The sequence below is a fragment of the Podarcis melisellensis genome (assembly GCF_964234715.1).
Source record: "Podarcis melisellensis genome assembly, chromosome: 9".
Lineage (NCBI taxonomy): Eukaryota > Metazoa > Chordata > Lepidosauria > Squamata > Lacertidae > Podarcis > Podarcis melisellensis.
In genome coordinates, this window is record NC_138541.1 from 56,272,736 (window position 1) to 56,290,973 (window position 18,238).

At 41.9% G+C, this 18,238-nt stretch overlaps 1 protein-coding gene across 2 annotated transcripts in view; it reads right to left on the reverse strand.

Moving 5' to 3' along the window:
* MTUS1 (microtubule associated scaffold protein 1) overlaps positions 1 to 18,238 on the reverse strand; it is a 109,786-nt gene that overhangs the window by 18,376 nt on the left and 73,172 nt on the right. For both annotated transcript variants that reach the window (XM_081924367.1, XM_081924366.1), the window contains one exon: positions 9,479 to 9,699. In XM_081924367.1, the coding sequence (XP_081780493.1) occupies positions 9,479 to 9,699 (221 nt within the window). The remainder of the gene's footprint in view (positions 1 to 9,478; positions 9,700 to 18,238) is intronic.

Genomic DNA, 18,238 nt, shown 5'->3' on the forward strand with positions numbered 1-18,238 from the left:
CGGCCACAATCAGGACAGACACACACACAACACAAACTTTTACTGGGCTAAAAAGGGGGCATGGCCCACAGAAAGACTTGTGGAAGCTTCGAGTGATGCTAAAGACTAGGACCCAAAGATTAGCTTAAACTCATGCAAGCAGTTTTGCTAAGCCCACCTCCCTCCACCCCGCCCCCAAATTCTCTGAAAGCTGACAAAATGGAAAAAAGCACTAAATAATTATTTCTTCCCAGAGAAAAAACCATCATCCTACCCTGACCAAAGGCAGGGCTGATCTGAAGGGTGGGATGGCTGAAGGAGGTTGTGAAAGGCTTGGGGAGACCGTGCCCATCCAGTCCAGTGGAAGGAGTCATCCTGTCAATTGAATGTCCTCCAATCCACACAGGCAAACAATTCTCTTTGAGAGCTCTCTCTCACACACACACACACACCCGCTCTACAGTCGTACCTTGGATCTCAAATGCCTTGGCTCCCGAACCAATCTGCTCCTGAACAATCGAAACCCAGAAGTGAGTGTTCCGGTTTTTGAACGATTTTCGGAAGCCGAACGTCCAGCGCAGCTTCCGATTGGCTGCAGGATGTTCCTGCAGCCAATCAAAAGCCGCACCTTGGTTTTCAAACAGTTTTGGGAGTCGAACAGACTCCCAGAATGCATTCTGTTTGAGAACCAAGGTACGACTGTATTACAAGTTGTTTTTAAAAGGGGGTGGGAGTTATTTGGAAAACCAAACAAAAACAAAGGTAGTCCTAAAGCCACCTCCAGCTTTGCACACATTTATATTAGTGTGCAAAACATGGACTGATGAAAAATGAGCAAACAGTATTGCTACTGGAAACAAGCTGAATGCATAAATTGTTCAGTTCCTGTTTTTCAGTTGCTGCTGTGGCTTATTTCTTTTTCATGAAGCGCATCAAAGGTTATTGCACTAAATTGAAACTGAAGCCTATTTAGGGAGCGAAGGGAATTCTATTTCAAATTTCCATTATTCAGTGCTCCATTAATTTCAGCATTCTATAATAATTCAGATCTGGCTTCAAAATTCTGCAGATCCCAAGTTTGCATTTGGCAGAACTGTGGCTAAACATTAGTGATTCACCAAAATTCCAAAGGATAATATAGAAGAGGACATTTAAATCTGGATTTAAAACAAAGAAGTCGGTTTCATAATATTCTCCAGGGATCCCCCAACTAGATCACGTTCCCCCACAGTGCATTTTTACTTTATTTCCTTCTCCCACTTTTTAAAACTACTCATTTGACAGTAACGGTGTGACCATAGGATGAAAGCAGAGGGCCTGCTCATCTGTGAAGGCAAGAATTAATTATCAAGAATGCAGCATCAGCAAGTTCCAGAAAACTGAAAGATGTGCAAACATTTCCAATCAATAAAATAGGTCATGCACACTGCTAATCATGGGAAGACATTACTATTTCCTTGGCTGTCATAGTTGGGGGGAGAGAATGACCAGCAGTTTACCCAAGTCCAGCACAGACCTTGTGAGGTACTATTTTAGCTGTAAAAGCCACAACTGATGGTACCAAAAATCAGTAGACAAAATCTACTTTCCTCTATTTTGTGGATTTGTTTCAACTCTGTTTGTGTTACCCCAACTGGGGAGCTACTGAAGAGGGGGAAATGGTTCCTGTTTCTACAGCAACCAGACCATCGCTCCCTTGCACAGGGAATTACAGCCAAATAAGCACCGCTGTCAAAGTAATACACTAGGAAGGACCATCATTGGCATCCAAAATGAACTATATCCTGTGCAAGAAAGCCATCTGATGGGTTGCCTCGTCTCCCAACCCTTTTTCCCATGCCACTGTTTTTGCATTTTGTAAAAGGGTGTTCTGAAAATACAACATTATGGTTCAGACCTAGTTCATTGCTGCTGCTGCTGCTGCCATTAAATAGCTGTATGTCTGTGCAACAACTACAAAGGGTTACTGCGTTTGAAATGTACTTATACTGTGGTACCTCAAATTACAGACACTTCAGGTTACGCGTTTTCAGGTTACGGACTGCAGGAAACCTGGACGTACCAGAAAGGGTTACCATATTTTTCACCCTATAGGACGCACTTTTTCCCCTCCAAAAATGAAGGGGAAATGTGTGTGCGTCCTATGGGGCGAATGCAGGCTTTTGCTGAAGCCTGGAGAGCGAAAGGGGTCGGTGCGCACTGACCCCTCTTGCTCTCCAGGCTTCAGGAAGCTATCTCCCCTGCCCGGCAAGCTCCTAGAGCGATGCCAAAGCTCACCTTCGCCATTGCTCTCCGACCCGTTCTGGGGGCTGGGGAAGCTCGGGCTTTCCCCACCCCCAGCCCCGCGCCTGGGGGGCTTCCCCCCCCAATCTAGGTGCGTCTTATGGGCCGGTGCGTCCTATAGGGCGAAAAATACGGTACTTCCGGGTTTCGCCAATCGCGCTTTGCACATGCGCAGAAGTGCCAAATCGCATCCTGCATGTGTGCAGACGCGGCGCTGCAGGTTATGAATGCTGCGAGTTGCCAATGTGCCTCCATCACGGATTACATCTGCAACCTGAGCTTCCACTGTAATAGGATGTTTTGTAAAAATATCATAGTACTATTCAACTTTCCACTTATATGCATTCCACACCCTCTATGCCTCTAATCCCAAATCCCACGTGTCTTCTCTTCCTCTTTCTCAGTCCTCCCACATACCTGGGAACACAACACCCCCTCATCTCCTGCAAGCAGCCTAGCTCTTTGGAGTTCCCTGTGTAATCATGGACAAGAAGTAGCTGGTGTCAGACCAGGCTGAGGAGTACTGCTCTGATGAGGAATGGTGGGAGCCTCCCCCTCCCCCTGCTCCTGAGCAGGATCCTGAAGCTGCCCAGGAGTATTGGGACAGTATAGATTTGGAAGAGTGGTTCACAGAGGGACATAGTTCAGAAGACAAACGTTGGGAAGAACTGGGTGGTGAACAGCTAGGAGAAGAAGAACTGGGAGAGAGAGAGAGTTAACAGACTCTCTCTCGCTGGAAAGTATTCAGCATATCAGTCCAGGGTCACGTAGAGCAGATAAGGTGGCTACACAAAAAGCATAGTGGTTGCGAGATCAGGTTGCAAGACGGAAGTGACCGGGGGGGGGAGTGGGTGGAATCCTTAATTGGGAACACCTTTATTCCGAGAATGGATGCTTTGTTCTTTTGCTGTGATCATTAGACTGGCCTCGACCAGAGCCAGGGCCTTTTCAGCCGTGCCCCCGGCCTGGTGGAACACACTCTCACAAGAAACCAGGGCCCTGCAAGATTTGACATCCTTCCGCAGGGCCTGCAAGACGGAGCTGTTCCGCCAGGCCTTTGGTCAGGGTTCAGTCTGACTCCAAGCACAAAGGAGCCCGCTCACAGGTCCTTAGAATATCAGTGGAAACAATTGGTCCTGGCGAGTATTAACCGCTTTCAATTTTAACCTGAGGATTGTCATTTGTCCAGTTTTAACTTTAATTTATTTGAATTAATTTTGCAATACATTTTAATTGATTGATTGTTTTTATGCACATTGTATTATTTATATGATGTTAGCTGCTCTGAGCCCGGCTCTGGCCGGGGAGGGAGGGGTACAAATAAAATTTTATTTATTTTTATTTTTATTTTTGACTCTTTAAATGGTAAGGAACTCTTTTTGCTTTGTCCTGCTTATCTGTAGCCAAAGTTGGCAGCTAGCTCTCCCTAAATCCTGTCAAGAAGAAGTAAACCATGTGAAACTAGCAAGCAGGAAGTCCTCTGGATAGAACTGAAGACATTCTAGCATTATTTACCTCTTATGGTTCCACAGATAAGTGGCTAGGAGCCATTATTCTTGAGTAGCAAGACAGCATTTATTTATAAATTGACCTTGTACACCGCTTTACATTTCAAGAAACCTCAAAGTGGTTTACATCTGCATTATAGGAGAGCAAGACATGAGGCAAGAAGATACAGATTTTGACTCCAGTGATGGAGAGGCTTTTTTTTAAAGTTTTCTCCATCTCACTGTGGAGGGAGGTTATAGCCCTGTGTGTCTCCAAAAGAGCAAGATACCCCTGTATTAACCAATGATCTTTGCAGGATGGGGAAAAAAAATATTTCCATGCATGAAAGTCAAAGATTGTTGTTTGTTATTTTCCATGGTAACGAAACCTAGGTACGAACATGTGGAGGAATAATATTTGCCTTGTAAAAGTTGCCAGGTTTAGAATTACTATTTAAAAGATTTGTATTTAAACCAAAATGCAGTTATTGCAACAAACTTACCACCTCTTTCTTGTGGCCGGATATTAAGTTCAGAGGCACAGATCGATCTAATCCAACGTAGGCCTTAAAGAATTTTACCAGTTTGCAACCCATGAGTTGTGCAAAAAGTATTAACGTAATAGGCAAGAAGAACTCTGAATGGCCCAATAAATTCATGGACAATTAATGTTGTATTTTACAGATCTGACGAGTGTATTTTCAAGAGAACAGGCAAACCCATGTTCTCTGGGGGTAAAGTTGTTATACATTCTTAAAACGCTATTTCAAGGAAGTTGCATTTATGTTTGAACGTTTTTCCAGCCATGTTTTAATTAAAAGCCTATGTTTAGGAAACAATGAGCCCACCTCAATCTTTCTCTCAGTATAAGGTTAAAGGGATTAAAGACAAAGGTGATGACATCAATAGTTGCCACAACAACAGAGGCATCACTAATATAGTATTGTGACCTCATTGCTTTTTCAAGTAGAAGGTCCAGCAATTGTTCCATTTCAAAACCAGTGTGCATGTCAGCATAAAAATGCATAACACACCTTTGAACGAAACAACTTCAAGCAATTATTATTCTTAAGAAAATTATTCCTGAAAGTTTTCCATCTTGATACTCACTGATATTATCTCCCACTCCTGACAGACTTCAAATGCAAATATTCCCACGGAAAAACTGAACCAGTTTGAAGTCTGTGTTTCATTGACAATTTAAATGATGACATCACATTAAAGCCAAGTTCAAAGAACAGATGAGAAGTTAAACCTGTTTCTTGACTATTGAATATAGTAACTCACATGACTATACAAAATAGACAAATCCCCCCCCCCACACACACACATGTAGAGAAGTGGGTGGCGGGGAGCAGGGTTCCTGCTTCTCCCTATTATGTCAGGGTTCTTTGGTGTGCTATGAAGGGTTTTCTGTCTGTTTGGAGGAACATTCAGACCACCTGTGGGCTGAAGTGATAGTGTAGCACTTGCTTCAGGGGTTGAAAATCCAAAATGCACCTCCCATAGTGGTAGAAATAGTTTATCTTTGCTGCCCTTCAAAATCCTCTATTCAAGGAAGGCTGCATCACCCTGGCTCAGGAAAAGCTGAAACCACGCCGAAAAGAAATAGGGCTATGTCCATGTTCTTTGGGATTTAATGGAAATGGAAATAAGGGTCAATCAAGCTAAACAGAGCTACCAGCTCCTGCTTCTGAAAAAGTTCTGGCCACTTAGCATAAATGAGGTGACATAAGTGACCTTGGATGTATGAAATGAGTCGAAAATAAGTGCAAAAGATTTCCTTTTGTCTAAGCCGCAAGGCTATCATCCAAGTAATAAAAAAAACAAGTAGTTGATCAGATGATTGTCATCAATTAGATGCATATAATTCTACATAAACTTGCATTTAGTTTTAAAAAAACAGGTATGAAACAAGAATAATATTTTGGGCTGCATTCATTGCTACAGTGTGCTAGAGCAAAGCTACTCATCTATGCTGCACAAGAGAGGAATTCCACAAAACAAGGGCGCTGGGATTTTTTGTGTGCAAGAGAATTATGGATTACTTTGACTATGTAAGGGCATAATATAAAACTCATCAGTAAAGTGAAATATTTGGAAGATCAGACCAATGTAAACAGGTTTTAAAGAGGGTTTTATATATATATAAAACAAAATTCTTGCTTCTGGTAAGGAGGATCTATTAAGCAAGACCTGGACACAAACAAGACCATTTCTTTGGTTTCTTACAATTTGCCATCTATTTTCCCCTGCCCCACCCCATCTGTTGATGCTCTCAATGAACAAATATCTGAAAAACGAACTGGGAAGGGAACATAGCTACAACACTATGAATTAACTCTATGAATAAGCAGACTTTTCAAATTTGGTTATGAGTGTTGCTCATTAGAATTGCCTGTCCTATCACCCACACATCCCAAAATCTGAAGAATTTAAAAAGCAAAGTGACAGATGAGATACTGTCAAATTCCATCAACTTTTGCCTGAAAAAGTTAACCAGCCAAACCTGATGCATGTTAACCATTCAGAGACTAGTGACAAGTGTAATAAATTAATGCTTAGAAGTAACTGTGCTACATGAGGATAGACAGTTCACTGAGAGGTCACTGGCATCTGGCCAAGCATTTAATGCGTACAGAACTGCAGTGCTACATATCTTATTTTTTCAACTTGCCAACTGCATATGCTTCTAAAATACTGCTTGAAGCAATCCATAAGGTATGCATTTAAAAGAAATATTATTGGTGAGAAATTCTATTAAAACCCAGGTTGCCAATAAAAGAACACAAAATGCCCAGAACAAGGAAAATGGCCCATCATTTGCCATAGGGTGAGTACTACTCATTTTCACCTTTGTAAACAACATTTCTGAATCTAGCCTCACAATGAAATTAATGGGTCCTCCTGACCAACAAAGCACAGAGGATTAAAAATAAAATAAAAATCCTATTAACTTTGCAAAATACAAGATGAAAATGGTTCTGCATTCTTGAAGACCTTCCCATGACTATAAGATGGCACTCGCACCTTCGCATGGGAGATTCCATGAGAGGAATGATCTTTAAATTAAACTCATGGAAAGGTCACCACCCAGCCTATACAATGCTGCTGATCTATTCTGCCAAGTAGTTTACATGTCTGTCGTAGTCACACCCTAAGGACAACTCTGAGAGACAAGGCAATTTTCATTTCGGAACTGAAGCTCAGAGAGCTAGCCTTGAGAACATTGCTATTCCCGGAGCTACATGGATCCATCACTAAAATGTGGATTTGACTCATCAGGGAGGGAAAAACAAATTGGGAAGCATCCATGCTTGAACGGCCCAGAGCAATGGGCAATGACAGCCATGCATTCCAGACATGGGAAGGATTGGAATGACTACAGGTATGAATGAAGATGCTGCCCAAAGCTTCCTTTGCCTGTTTTGCAGTGTGTGTGTGTGTTGGTCGGTATTCATGTGTGTGTGAAATAATAATAATAATAATAATAATAATAATAATAATAATATAGTGGTACCTCGGATTAAGTACTTAATTCATTCCGGAGGTCTGTTCTTAACCTGAAACTGTTCTTAACCTGAAGCACCACTTTAGCTAATGGGGCCTCCTGCTGCTGCCGTGCCACCGGAGCCCGATTTCTGTTCTCATCCTGAAGCAAAGTTCTTAACCTGAAGCACTATTTCTGGGTTAGCGGAGTCTGTAACCTGAAGCGTATGTAACCCGAGGTACCACTGTATATGTAGATGAACAGGATTGAAAGGAAGAGGAGAAGCAGGACACCGCCAATGTAAAGAAGAGGCTGCAGTGGGTAAAGATGAAGGGAAAGAGGGAAAAGTGGGAGAAACATTGGCAAAGGGAAATGAAGGCTGTAAGGACAATACTTCATATTTAGTTTAGCTGAGATGTGTTAATGGTTGGCTTCCTTTAAAAAAAGTTATGCAGTTTTGGCCTTTTAAGATGTTTGTTAATTTTATTTCACACAACTAAGTGTCTAGCCTAGCCAGATAAAGCGAATAATTAAGGATAATTAACTTCCACAATAGCTGGTGCACTTAGTATGCTCTTCCAGTTCAGACAAGACTTGACTGCTTTTATATTGCTTTTTTAAGAGATGGGTTTTTCTTTGCATATATCAGTTGGAAAAGTAAACAACATTGCATCGTCCATTCTTATTTCTTCTAATGCTGAACTTAAAAACCCCATCCAATTTCTCTTTTATCAGAGTAGGAATGGGTAACTTTAGCATTCCAAAATTCTGAAAGCTGGGATATTTGTTATTTGATATTACTGGCTTACGACTGCGGACATAACAACTTCCAACTTTTCAGGGTTAGTTAGACAAACCATCTAAAAGGTAAATTTGGATAAAGTGCTGTCAATACAGAGAAAAAGAAACTTGCAAATAGCATTGCAGCCTGGGACCATTTCCTCTCAGTTTACTTAACATTTACAAGAATTAGATGTCAGATTCTGTATCGTCTGAGCAGATTTAACTGGTAAGAGTGGTGCAGAGCTAATTTATGTTTTAAAAACAAAGGCATTCAAATTACAATTTATACCCACAGCATGCCACTTAATTGCAGTGCGCAGTTATGTGTTTAATCATTTGATACTATACCATGAAAGATCTCAAAGTATGTGTTGTTGTTTAACAACGCATTTAACACATTTAACACATTGCAGACCTGTTTGCCCTGTTTGCCTTGTATTTTGAAATATTCCATGCTCTCAGGAGATAATAGCCCTTACAGTAAATGGGCAGTTGCCTGACTTCTGCTAATCTGTATATGGGGCTATTTGGCTACTCCTTCATCGTGATTTCACACACCACCCAATACACACAGTGTGAAACAGGAGTGATGCCTTTTCCTTGCTTCTCTCTTATTCTGAGATGGAACATAGGAATGAACACCCATCATCTGAAGACAGCCTCTTCCCTACTATCCGGGGCTAGGCAATACACCAACATCTATTTATGGTAGAACATCCCAATTTGAGTAAACCTATGAGGAGGGAGGAGTGGAGAATCAATACTCAAATATTCCCTGAATGCATAATTGTGTTACTATAGTGCTATTATTTGTGGCAGGTAGGCAGTATGCTTGAAACCCTTTGAATTCCTGGGTCTAGCAAGTGCTGAAATTTAAGTAAGGGATCAAATTGTTGAAACAGCCAGACAAGTTTCTTGGTAATGGCCCTCTAAGTATGGGTCATCAAAGTAACAAAGGACGTGGCTCTGTGCCAGATAACAAACGGGTGGGCCCTCCTCTCTCAACTTGACAAACAAAAGCCAGAGTTGGGAGTTTTTAGTTAAGTGAGCTGGAAGCAGGAAGCAGGTTAGGAAGCTAGAGAGACACAGAGAGATGCCTCATCTCTCTTGGAATCAAAGGCTGTGGCTATGGGAGAAGCATGACCATTTTTGGGTACTGATGCTGAGAACCCCTCCATCGTAAGCTCAGGTTGCATATACATATCCCTCATTCCAAAGGAAACATGAACCCTGAATAAGCGCCTGGAACCCCTGAAATATTGCCCCGCTTGGAAACTGGGGTGGTGTGCAACAATAAAAGCCTATCAACATCCAAGCTCCTTCATATTTAGATATTTTTTCAGAACAAATCAAATCAAATGTAGAAAAGATGTAAAACGCAAGCAATACTAAATAATTACCTAAATTACGTAAATAATTACGTAAATGTGCATTCAAAACTCTGAATTAACTTTACCTCGGACTCCAAGTGCTGGATCACAATAGCCAACGCTTCAAATTTCTGATGACTGATGCCCAAGCATTTCTTCAATCGCTGGATAAGTCCACTTTGGTTCTCACACTTCTTTTTGTATTGTGTCAGCTCGTGTTGTTTTGTTTCTGGCGAATGCACTTCGATAGATGAACTGCGGGTTTGTATGAATGAGTTCTTGGGACTCTTCTGCTTGCCCCTGTCAACTGCAGAACACAAAAACAAGAAGCAACAACTTTGAACGTCGTAAACGTCAAGAGTACAAGTAAATTAGGCGTATCAAGTAATTCTTTGTCAAACTTGTGCTTTTGGGCATTACTTTGATAGCTGCAGGAAGCAAAGTACTTCAAAACAAGGAAGACTCCTTATATGCAGTTTGCCAAGTTGTCAGCAAGTGTTCTATTGCTATATTTTGTAATAAATACTGAAGCTTATCCATTAGCAGCATCTTTTCCCACGCATTTCTATTTTAAAAAGCTTACCATAATATTGCAGTGCCTTTCTAGCATATACTCACAATGCTGTAATCTCAAATGCAACAGCTTGCTCAATTTCATTTTCAAAGCAGTTTTAATGGCATATTTAACATAAAATTTGCACCACAGGCACTTCCATGTACAAATTTCCATTGCAAATTATAGCTTTACCATTTCTGCTTTCCACCATAGACACTTCCAACTAGGTTTAGCAATCTTTTCCCTCTTAATTGCGGAGTTTCTCAGCTTTATAATGAAAAACACAAACCCTGAAGTTAAGGGACCTCTCAAGTCCATTAAAAGGATTATCATTCAAACATGAGAAATATATAAAAAGATAGTGGGAAGATAAAACCAGGATGTACACTGTGCTCCTTCCTACAATTCCAGCATTGCTAAGCATTATTGGGATTTTCACTACTGTGCTCTGCTCATTGGCAATCATTTCTAACAAGCCACATTAAACATTTGGGTAGCTGATTAATTGGCAATCATGTATTACTCAGTTTTGCCAAAGATTAATTTCCAACATGGCTTTATCAAGCAACATTCCCCAGATGCAGTGGTGCAACTTCTCTCATGTTTCTGGCAGGTGCCCTTACAAAAATACCGTGTTTTTTTAGCATAATGTATACTGTACTAATAAATATACAACTGTTTCACATTTGTAGGAATATTCCTTCAATTTTTATACTCTTGCCACCATTACATACCCACAGCCCTAGAGGCTCTCTACAGAGGTCAGCAAACTTTTTCAGCAGGGGGCCGGTCCACTGTCCCTCAGACCTTGTGGGGTGCCAGACTATATATATTTTTTTGGGGGGTGGGAATGAACGAATGCCTATGCCCCACAAATAACCCAGAGATGCATTTTAAATAAAAGGACACATTCTACTCATGTAAAAAAACGCTGATGCCCAGACAGTCTGCAGGCCGGATTTAGTAGGCGATTGGGCCGGATCTGGCCCCCGGGCCTTAGTTTGCCTACCCATGCTCTATGACAACATTCAAAACAAGAACCTTCTTTCCAAAGTTACTTGATGCACTGGGTTCCCTTAATCTGTAATTTGAAACTTTTAAAACGGGGGTTGTATCCAAAGTTGTCCTGTTAGCACAAGGACTTCTGCCTACACAATGTGCTCTTCCTCTTCTCCCCCAATAAAAGAATCTGCTCTAGAGGTTCTTCAACTCTCTGGAACAGATTTGAGGGGCACACGAGGCGAAGTCTTGTTGTGCGGCAAAAGTCCTTGTGCTAATGGGACGACTTTGCTGGATAATATCCTTAGTGACAAAAAGAGATGGTCGGACCCGGAAGAAGGGAAGGTGGGTGAGTAGCAGACTATTGTGATGGTTGTGATAAGCAATACTGTGTATCTTAAGAAATAGATAGAAAGAGTTTAAAGGCTTTGAACACTCTAGACCTAGTGAAGTACTGTTACAGCACATGCTCAGAGTAAGGAGGACACAGATTTCAAGCCATAATCAGCCCACCACAACATTCCCCTGCCCCTGAAGTCCTTTGCCACACGGTGCCCATCTAGGTTCAAAAACAAGGGGAGGAGGAAATCTTCAGGTCGAACAAGATGCAAAGTGAGGGAATGGGCTCTTCCGACCGTTATGTTGCCTTCTCTTGTTGGATTAAAAGTAGTCAAATCTGTTCTTTATTGCTCAAGATTAGACAGTATTAACCTGGCTGATACCCAATAAGCCCATCACTACAAATGAACATCTCTCTTGGGTAAGTAGCTCATGGTGGGTACCTTTGAGCTACTTGTAAGATCTGAGCAGCTCATTCTTAAGAGGAGGACATTATTTCGGGTTTTCAACTCATTTCAACTATATAAAGTACATTTGGGCTGATCCGGGAACATTTTACTACTGAGCTAATTTACATGCACAGGGGAAAAAACAACCATTGTTCAGCCTAGCTTCATAAATTGGTATCTTATTATATATGACAAATGGATAAAAATCACCAAGTGGCTAGTTAAGAGCTGAATTCGTTAAAAGTTTGCATTATTTTGTGTTCCAGAGATGACTCAATTTTAATTCTAGAACTTTTGTGTACCTATGTGTCAGAAAGCCCCTGACCCCCTCCCAAAAAATTCACCCAACCAATGTGGAACCTTATAAATTAAGCCCATTTAATATGGAATGACCTTCTGGAAAAAACAGCTTAGCTAGCTAAGTGCAAACACTGAGAAGGCCACTGATATACACACTGCCTAGGACTAGGTTTACTGTAAAATTAACTTGGTAAGAATACCTATACGATACCTAGTCATTTCCTCTTCCCCTTCCGCAATTTATTAGTTACGTATATTCATGAGTATGTATGAAACAAAGGTAACAGGAAAACAACATAACCCGTCTACGAGACCAGTAAATTTATTTTATACATAGTGTTACGGGTTAGTGCGGGAACAGAGACCCCCCCCCTAGATCCCGGGTGCCAGATTTCCCTCTCTAGATTCTTTGGGTGTTGCGGTTTAATCAGTGCTGACAGGCTGAGCTCATTTTTCTGCCAGAGGGGCAGAGGAAGATGATGCCCTTGCCATTAATCCAGGCATGTCCAAAGTCAGTTTCAGGGGCCTAAACCGGCCCGCTGGTTGGTTTAATCTGGCCCCTGTGGTAGTTTATTTCCTGGGGTGAAATCCTAAAAAAACCACAACAACTTCAATCCTAAAAAAGCTCATCATGAAATCCTAAAAAAGCTCAAGAACTTCACTTCAATCCTTAAAAAAGGTTAACAACTTTGGCTGGCCCTTTGGTCGGCCCTCACAGCCCTTCACTTCATCAAATCTGGCCCTCTTTGAAAAAAGTTTGGACACCACTGCATTAATCCATCTACAAGACAAAAGACCCTACAGGTTACGGAGATGGGGGTTTGCCAGGGCAACGTGGACATGGTGTCACACAGGAATATTTTCACCTTTTAAAACTGGGCTTGGAATAGCGGGGAGGAGTTGCTTGGCAAGGGGTTTGCTGGGAAGGAGAGGCAGGGAGCTGAAGGTCAGAACCATCTTGGTGGGCTGGCTGAAGGCAGGCTGGGACAGAGACATGGAGAAGTCTCGGCATCCAAAGCTGCACTGCTGCGGGGAACAAACCCCTCTGGAGATGCGAATGCTGTAAACTCTGCACTCCCTCCACCGAAAGCTTCCAGTGTAAATACGAGTAGAATAAACCATATTTCTTAAAGACATGACAGCCTCTGCTACGTCTCGATTCCCAACAGAAACACGACACTGGAACCCCCTGGAATCTTGGTACCGCTCAGCAGAGATTGGGGGTGGCATGCAACCTTTGTAACACATTAAAAAAAAAACAGCAGTCAGAATACCTCTTGCAGCCCAAGAGCTGCCTACAAACCTGACTGATATCCTGAGAACCGCTGCAGGTCTAACCAGGTACACATTCGTAACTTAACACAAAGTGAGGTTGTTTCCCCCCCCCCACACACACACACTGCATTTCAAGTTGCATTTGCATGTTGCTGTACACACAAGAAGGCAGGTAGGGATGTCTTCAACCAATGCACATTACCTGGCTTCCCTGTGCCTGCAACCGCCCCCACCCCTGCCCAACTCCTGCTCATGGAGCTGTTGCCTGTTCATGTGAAATGGCTGTCTTGAATGTGCAAGCCTCAGCTTAACTGCAAAGTGTATTTTCAAATTGGATAGAAGCTCATTTGAGGGAAGAGACACCACGCCGCAGTATTTCTCAAGGAACTACCTGATAGCTATGGGTCGTGGTTAACTTCAAACACCAGTGGCGGGAGCACAATGGAGCCAGAGTAAATGGCAATGCATGAACAGCCTCTTACTGGATTTAGTGTTGCAGTCTCCCGGTGTCCTTCAATGATGCTAAGTTTTCCTCTTGTTAGGAAGCAGGCAAGCACACTGGTCTCTTGTTCTTGTGAAAAGCCCTCATTCCACTGCATTCTGAACTAACCCTACAGCACGGTTGCTCTCCAGATCTTATTATGCCTCACAACTCCCATCATCCTTGACGACTAAGCATGCTGACTGGGGCTGTGGTTCAGCTGCATCTACAGGGCCTGATTAACCACCACTGCCCTAGAGGAAAGTGCCAACAGGACCAAGAAATGTTTTCTTCAATCACAAGGCACACTATTGTATTGGTAAATTATTTCAAGTGGGAAATTCATCCTGTAGATAGGTACAGGGTCAAAGGGTGCTGAATAATCAATCTTGAATAGGAGCACAGAATCAAGCAGTCAGGAGAAAAAAATATTGATGATCTATCCAATTATTTCTTTCACCCAAAGAAAACAGCCAGCTTGAAAACTCTCCCTGACTCTCAAGCCATCACTACTTGTACCTTCTCATTTGCATTCACAACACAGTCTACTTAGACCTGCCACCATTTATAAAACTTGGCTCCTACTGCACTTCTATTGTATGTAAAACCTACTTTATGTCGAGTTTTAAAGGCGATTCACAGTCATATTTACTAAAAGTTTTTATTTCAAGCAGGTGGGAAATTGTTTTAACAAGCAACACCTCCTTCAAGTGTCTTGAAAATCTTAGTATGGCTTACTGAATAACAAAGATGTTTGGTCACCAGCTAAAGATCATTGCCTTAGCTTCTGGAGAGATTCCTTCTGGGCCAGAACAATATATTTGTGCAGACTGAGCAAAGACTGCCAGCATAAAGCCAAGATCTAATGCAAACTGGCATGACATCAGTTTCCGGTTTTGTCTTTCCTTCTTAATAGACATGTGAATATCTGGTTCCTCAGCTTACTTACACAGTTTTTCACATCTGACAATATTTCAAGCAGAGAGCTATTCTACTTAGCAGGGTGTTTTGCAAACAATTTCACACCCTGTAGGCAACACAAGGGGGCATACTTAATCTATTGCTCATTTGCCCAAAAGCACTTGTCTGAGTCAGCTGAGGAGCTCAGTAGGTATTGCTTAAAATAAGAACTCGCCATGAAATGTTCCAGCACCTTTTACTCTAACACACTACAGGTTGTAGAAAGAAGTTAATCTTCCCCCTGCAGATAACTCCTTACAATGTCTCAGTATGTTACTTTCCAAACATTTCTTTAAAGCAAAACAAAACCCCAAACCTACTTTCCTAGCTTAAAATTATAGTTGAATTACAAGGCTACTACATTGTTTTTCAAATAATTAAATGTAGGAATTTTTCTCCTGGGAGAAACAGCTTTAATTTCAAAAGTCTGCAGTGATATCAGTCAGGCAAAACTATTACAATTGTATATTTCTTACCCAAAGTAGGATTCTCTGCATTCCCCCCACACTGACAGTTTGCTCCCCACTTGTCTATACTTCCAACTTCCGCACCCATGCACTGGGATGCCTGTTCTTTCTCATCCGTGGCAACGCAAGTCAAGCTGGCAGACATTTTCGGGCTCTTCACCATTGTCTGAAACACTGTAATATTAGTCAGATTGTGGCTCACTTCCTTCATCAGGGTCACCATGTCAACCTGAGTGTTCAGCCTCATTTCCATTTCCATCCAGGCTTTCTTGATATCCTCAAGCACACATTTTATTTCCAGCTGGCTGGACTTGATCTCTGCCACAAGGTCATCTTTAATTGTCTGCTGGATCTTCTGCAAATCTAAAGTTGTTCCAGTTTCTTTTCCGAATTCTGCCATGTTGTTAGATTCCTTTTGTTCAGCTTCTGTCACCTCATAGTTGACAAACTTATGTTCTCCTGGCATGGCAGCTAAGCTCTCCATTACTGTAAAAGCACAAGCTGACTAGTCCCCACCTTCCAAAACTTTAAAAAAAGAGCTTCTTTGTTGAGAAGACAACAAAATAACTTCTTCAGACCCTCTCTTCTTTGTCATCAGTGTGGCTGGATAAAGACATCTGAAATGAATGGAGCACATCTTCCTAGTCCTTGAAGTTCAGCTTAACTGCAAGTCTTGGCAAGAATGTACCTGTGCAATGGATGCTCAACATGGTCACACCCAAACCAATCAGATCCTTTGCTGCCTTCATGTAGGAGGCCACTGAAAAGATACTCTCAGTCATTCTATCCACGTGTCAGTCAAAAGAATGCATGTGGGTGTTCTCTTATTTGCATGACTTGTCTGTCTTCTTTTGGCAGTATAGGATGCATCTAATAGGAATTTGCGCTTTGGAGTAAAGAAGAATCCACCACAGGTAAATAACCACAGGTGCTTTTTCTTCTGCTTTTCCAATTTGCCTTATTATCTGAACATGATGCTCAAGTTGATGACTTTGAGGCCACTAGAGCTGGCATTTCACTTATCTTTAACAATACATGTTAACTCAGAAGTAAGCTGCTCAGGTGAATGGCTACAGGATTGCCATCTAAGTCACCTTGCAACAACTGAAACCCATCAGAATGGTAAAGGAGCAACCCACCTAACCTGAAAAAGCCATCCTTTTAGGTGCATCTGCACCATTTAGATAGAATAATTAAACTTTAAAGTTGCTAGCACACAGAGCATTTAAAATTCCACATGAATTATAGATTTAGGCTCTGTGAACACCATCAGTTTATTATTAAATATTTTTCTCCCAAGTGTACAGCTACAAAAAAGGTACGATGAAGAAATGAGCCGCAGGATGTACATCAGTTAAAATTAAGCAGTGTTTCAATTCCACATGAGCATGCGTGCAAATGTAAAAACATGGGCATGTTTTTGCATGCATTTGTAGTCTTGTATGCATTTGTAGTCATGCACACAGCCAAATGCAGTTCCTTCAGCACACCAAACCACCTGTCCCTGATAGTTTAGGAATCTCAGTTCAAATGTGACCCATTAGAAGCATGCTTGGCAAATCATATGAAAATGGTCTTATGGTTTTGTATGTCACAACATGAATGCCAGCAGTCAGGTGTATTACAACCTGGGGCAAACAGTACTGAAACCTAAGCATTTTATAGCTCTCCACCTCCATCTCTGCATGGCTGCTCAACCACCAACTACAGCCTCAGACAAAGCTTTAGGAGGAGACCTCACGAGGAGACTAGTTAATTAAACTAGGATAAAAAACAACAACTTGCGAAACATTTCTACAGCAGATAATGGATACAGAACAGACAGCTGGCGAGAGGGCTAGCAACAGCAATGGAAGATGCTTAGATCTCAAATCAAATCTTAATAACACTGTAAAAATTAAAGCCCTGTAAAACGATTAACTAATTCAACTATGACTAATAAGTTTAAAATCCCATTTTACTTATGGAAGCTATTTTCCATGTGTGGCACAGTCATAGGCACCCAACACTCAGCTGATTCAGGAAGGCTGCATTTACATCAAACAGGATGTGACCAAAGTACTTGAACAACAATTTAAAGACGTGAAGGTTCTGTTTCTAAAGTAATCATTAATATTGTGAGCACAGACCTGCAGTATCACTTAAAACATTGTTCAATATTTTAAAAGTAGGAATAATTAATTTAATCCTACATATTCAAAATATGTTTGAGAATTTGAAAAGAGAATATGCCTTAACAAAAACTTTCGAAAACAAGTACTGAACCTAAGGATCTCTTTGTGCTCTGGACTAAAAATTGAAACTAAAACTAAAACTTTGAGCCGATGAGAACAAATGTTTGCAATGTTGATCTCAAATTCCAAACAGGTCTTGCAGGAATTTGTTGGTGTAGCACAGAACAAACAGGATATTGTCTTTATTAGAAAATGATTACTCATTTAAATATAAGGTAGATCTGCTGGGGACACGAGTAGCGAGACTGTTCCAGTACAATGAGAACTAGAAGACACTGGGAAGCAACCATATGTGTAATGGTTCTAGGGGTTGCTCGTGCATAAGCCGGTGCCAGCACCTGGCTGGGTTGCCTGAGTGAACCTTTTCTGTCCGGACAGCCACTCACCTGTGGCTGTCTCAATCGCTGGCAGAATCCGTCAGTGGGCGTTTCTTAAACTTCTTCCAGCAAAGAAGCTCTTTGACGCCTAGTCTCCTCCTACTCTCCCTGCGCGGAAGCCTTCTGCGCAAGGAGGGCGTAGGCAGCGGAGGACCCTTACTCTCCCCACTGGTCCCTGGCAAGGAGTCATGGGGCCGCCTCGCCGATTTCCCCATCTGCCCCCCTTCTCCACTGGTGCTACGCTGATTCTTTTCCCCAGAAGATGGGCTGCCTCTCCCCATCCCGGGACGCTCTCTGGAATCCCTCTGGAGCTTGCTCTCTCCCTCCGGCACTGATGGCAGTTCCCTGACAATATGCAACCAATATAATGCGTTTTAGGCACCAATTCCAAAATTGGTTGCACAAGTGC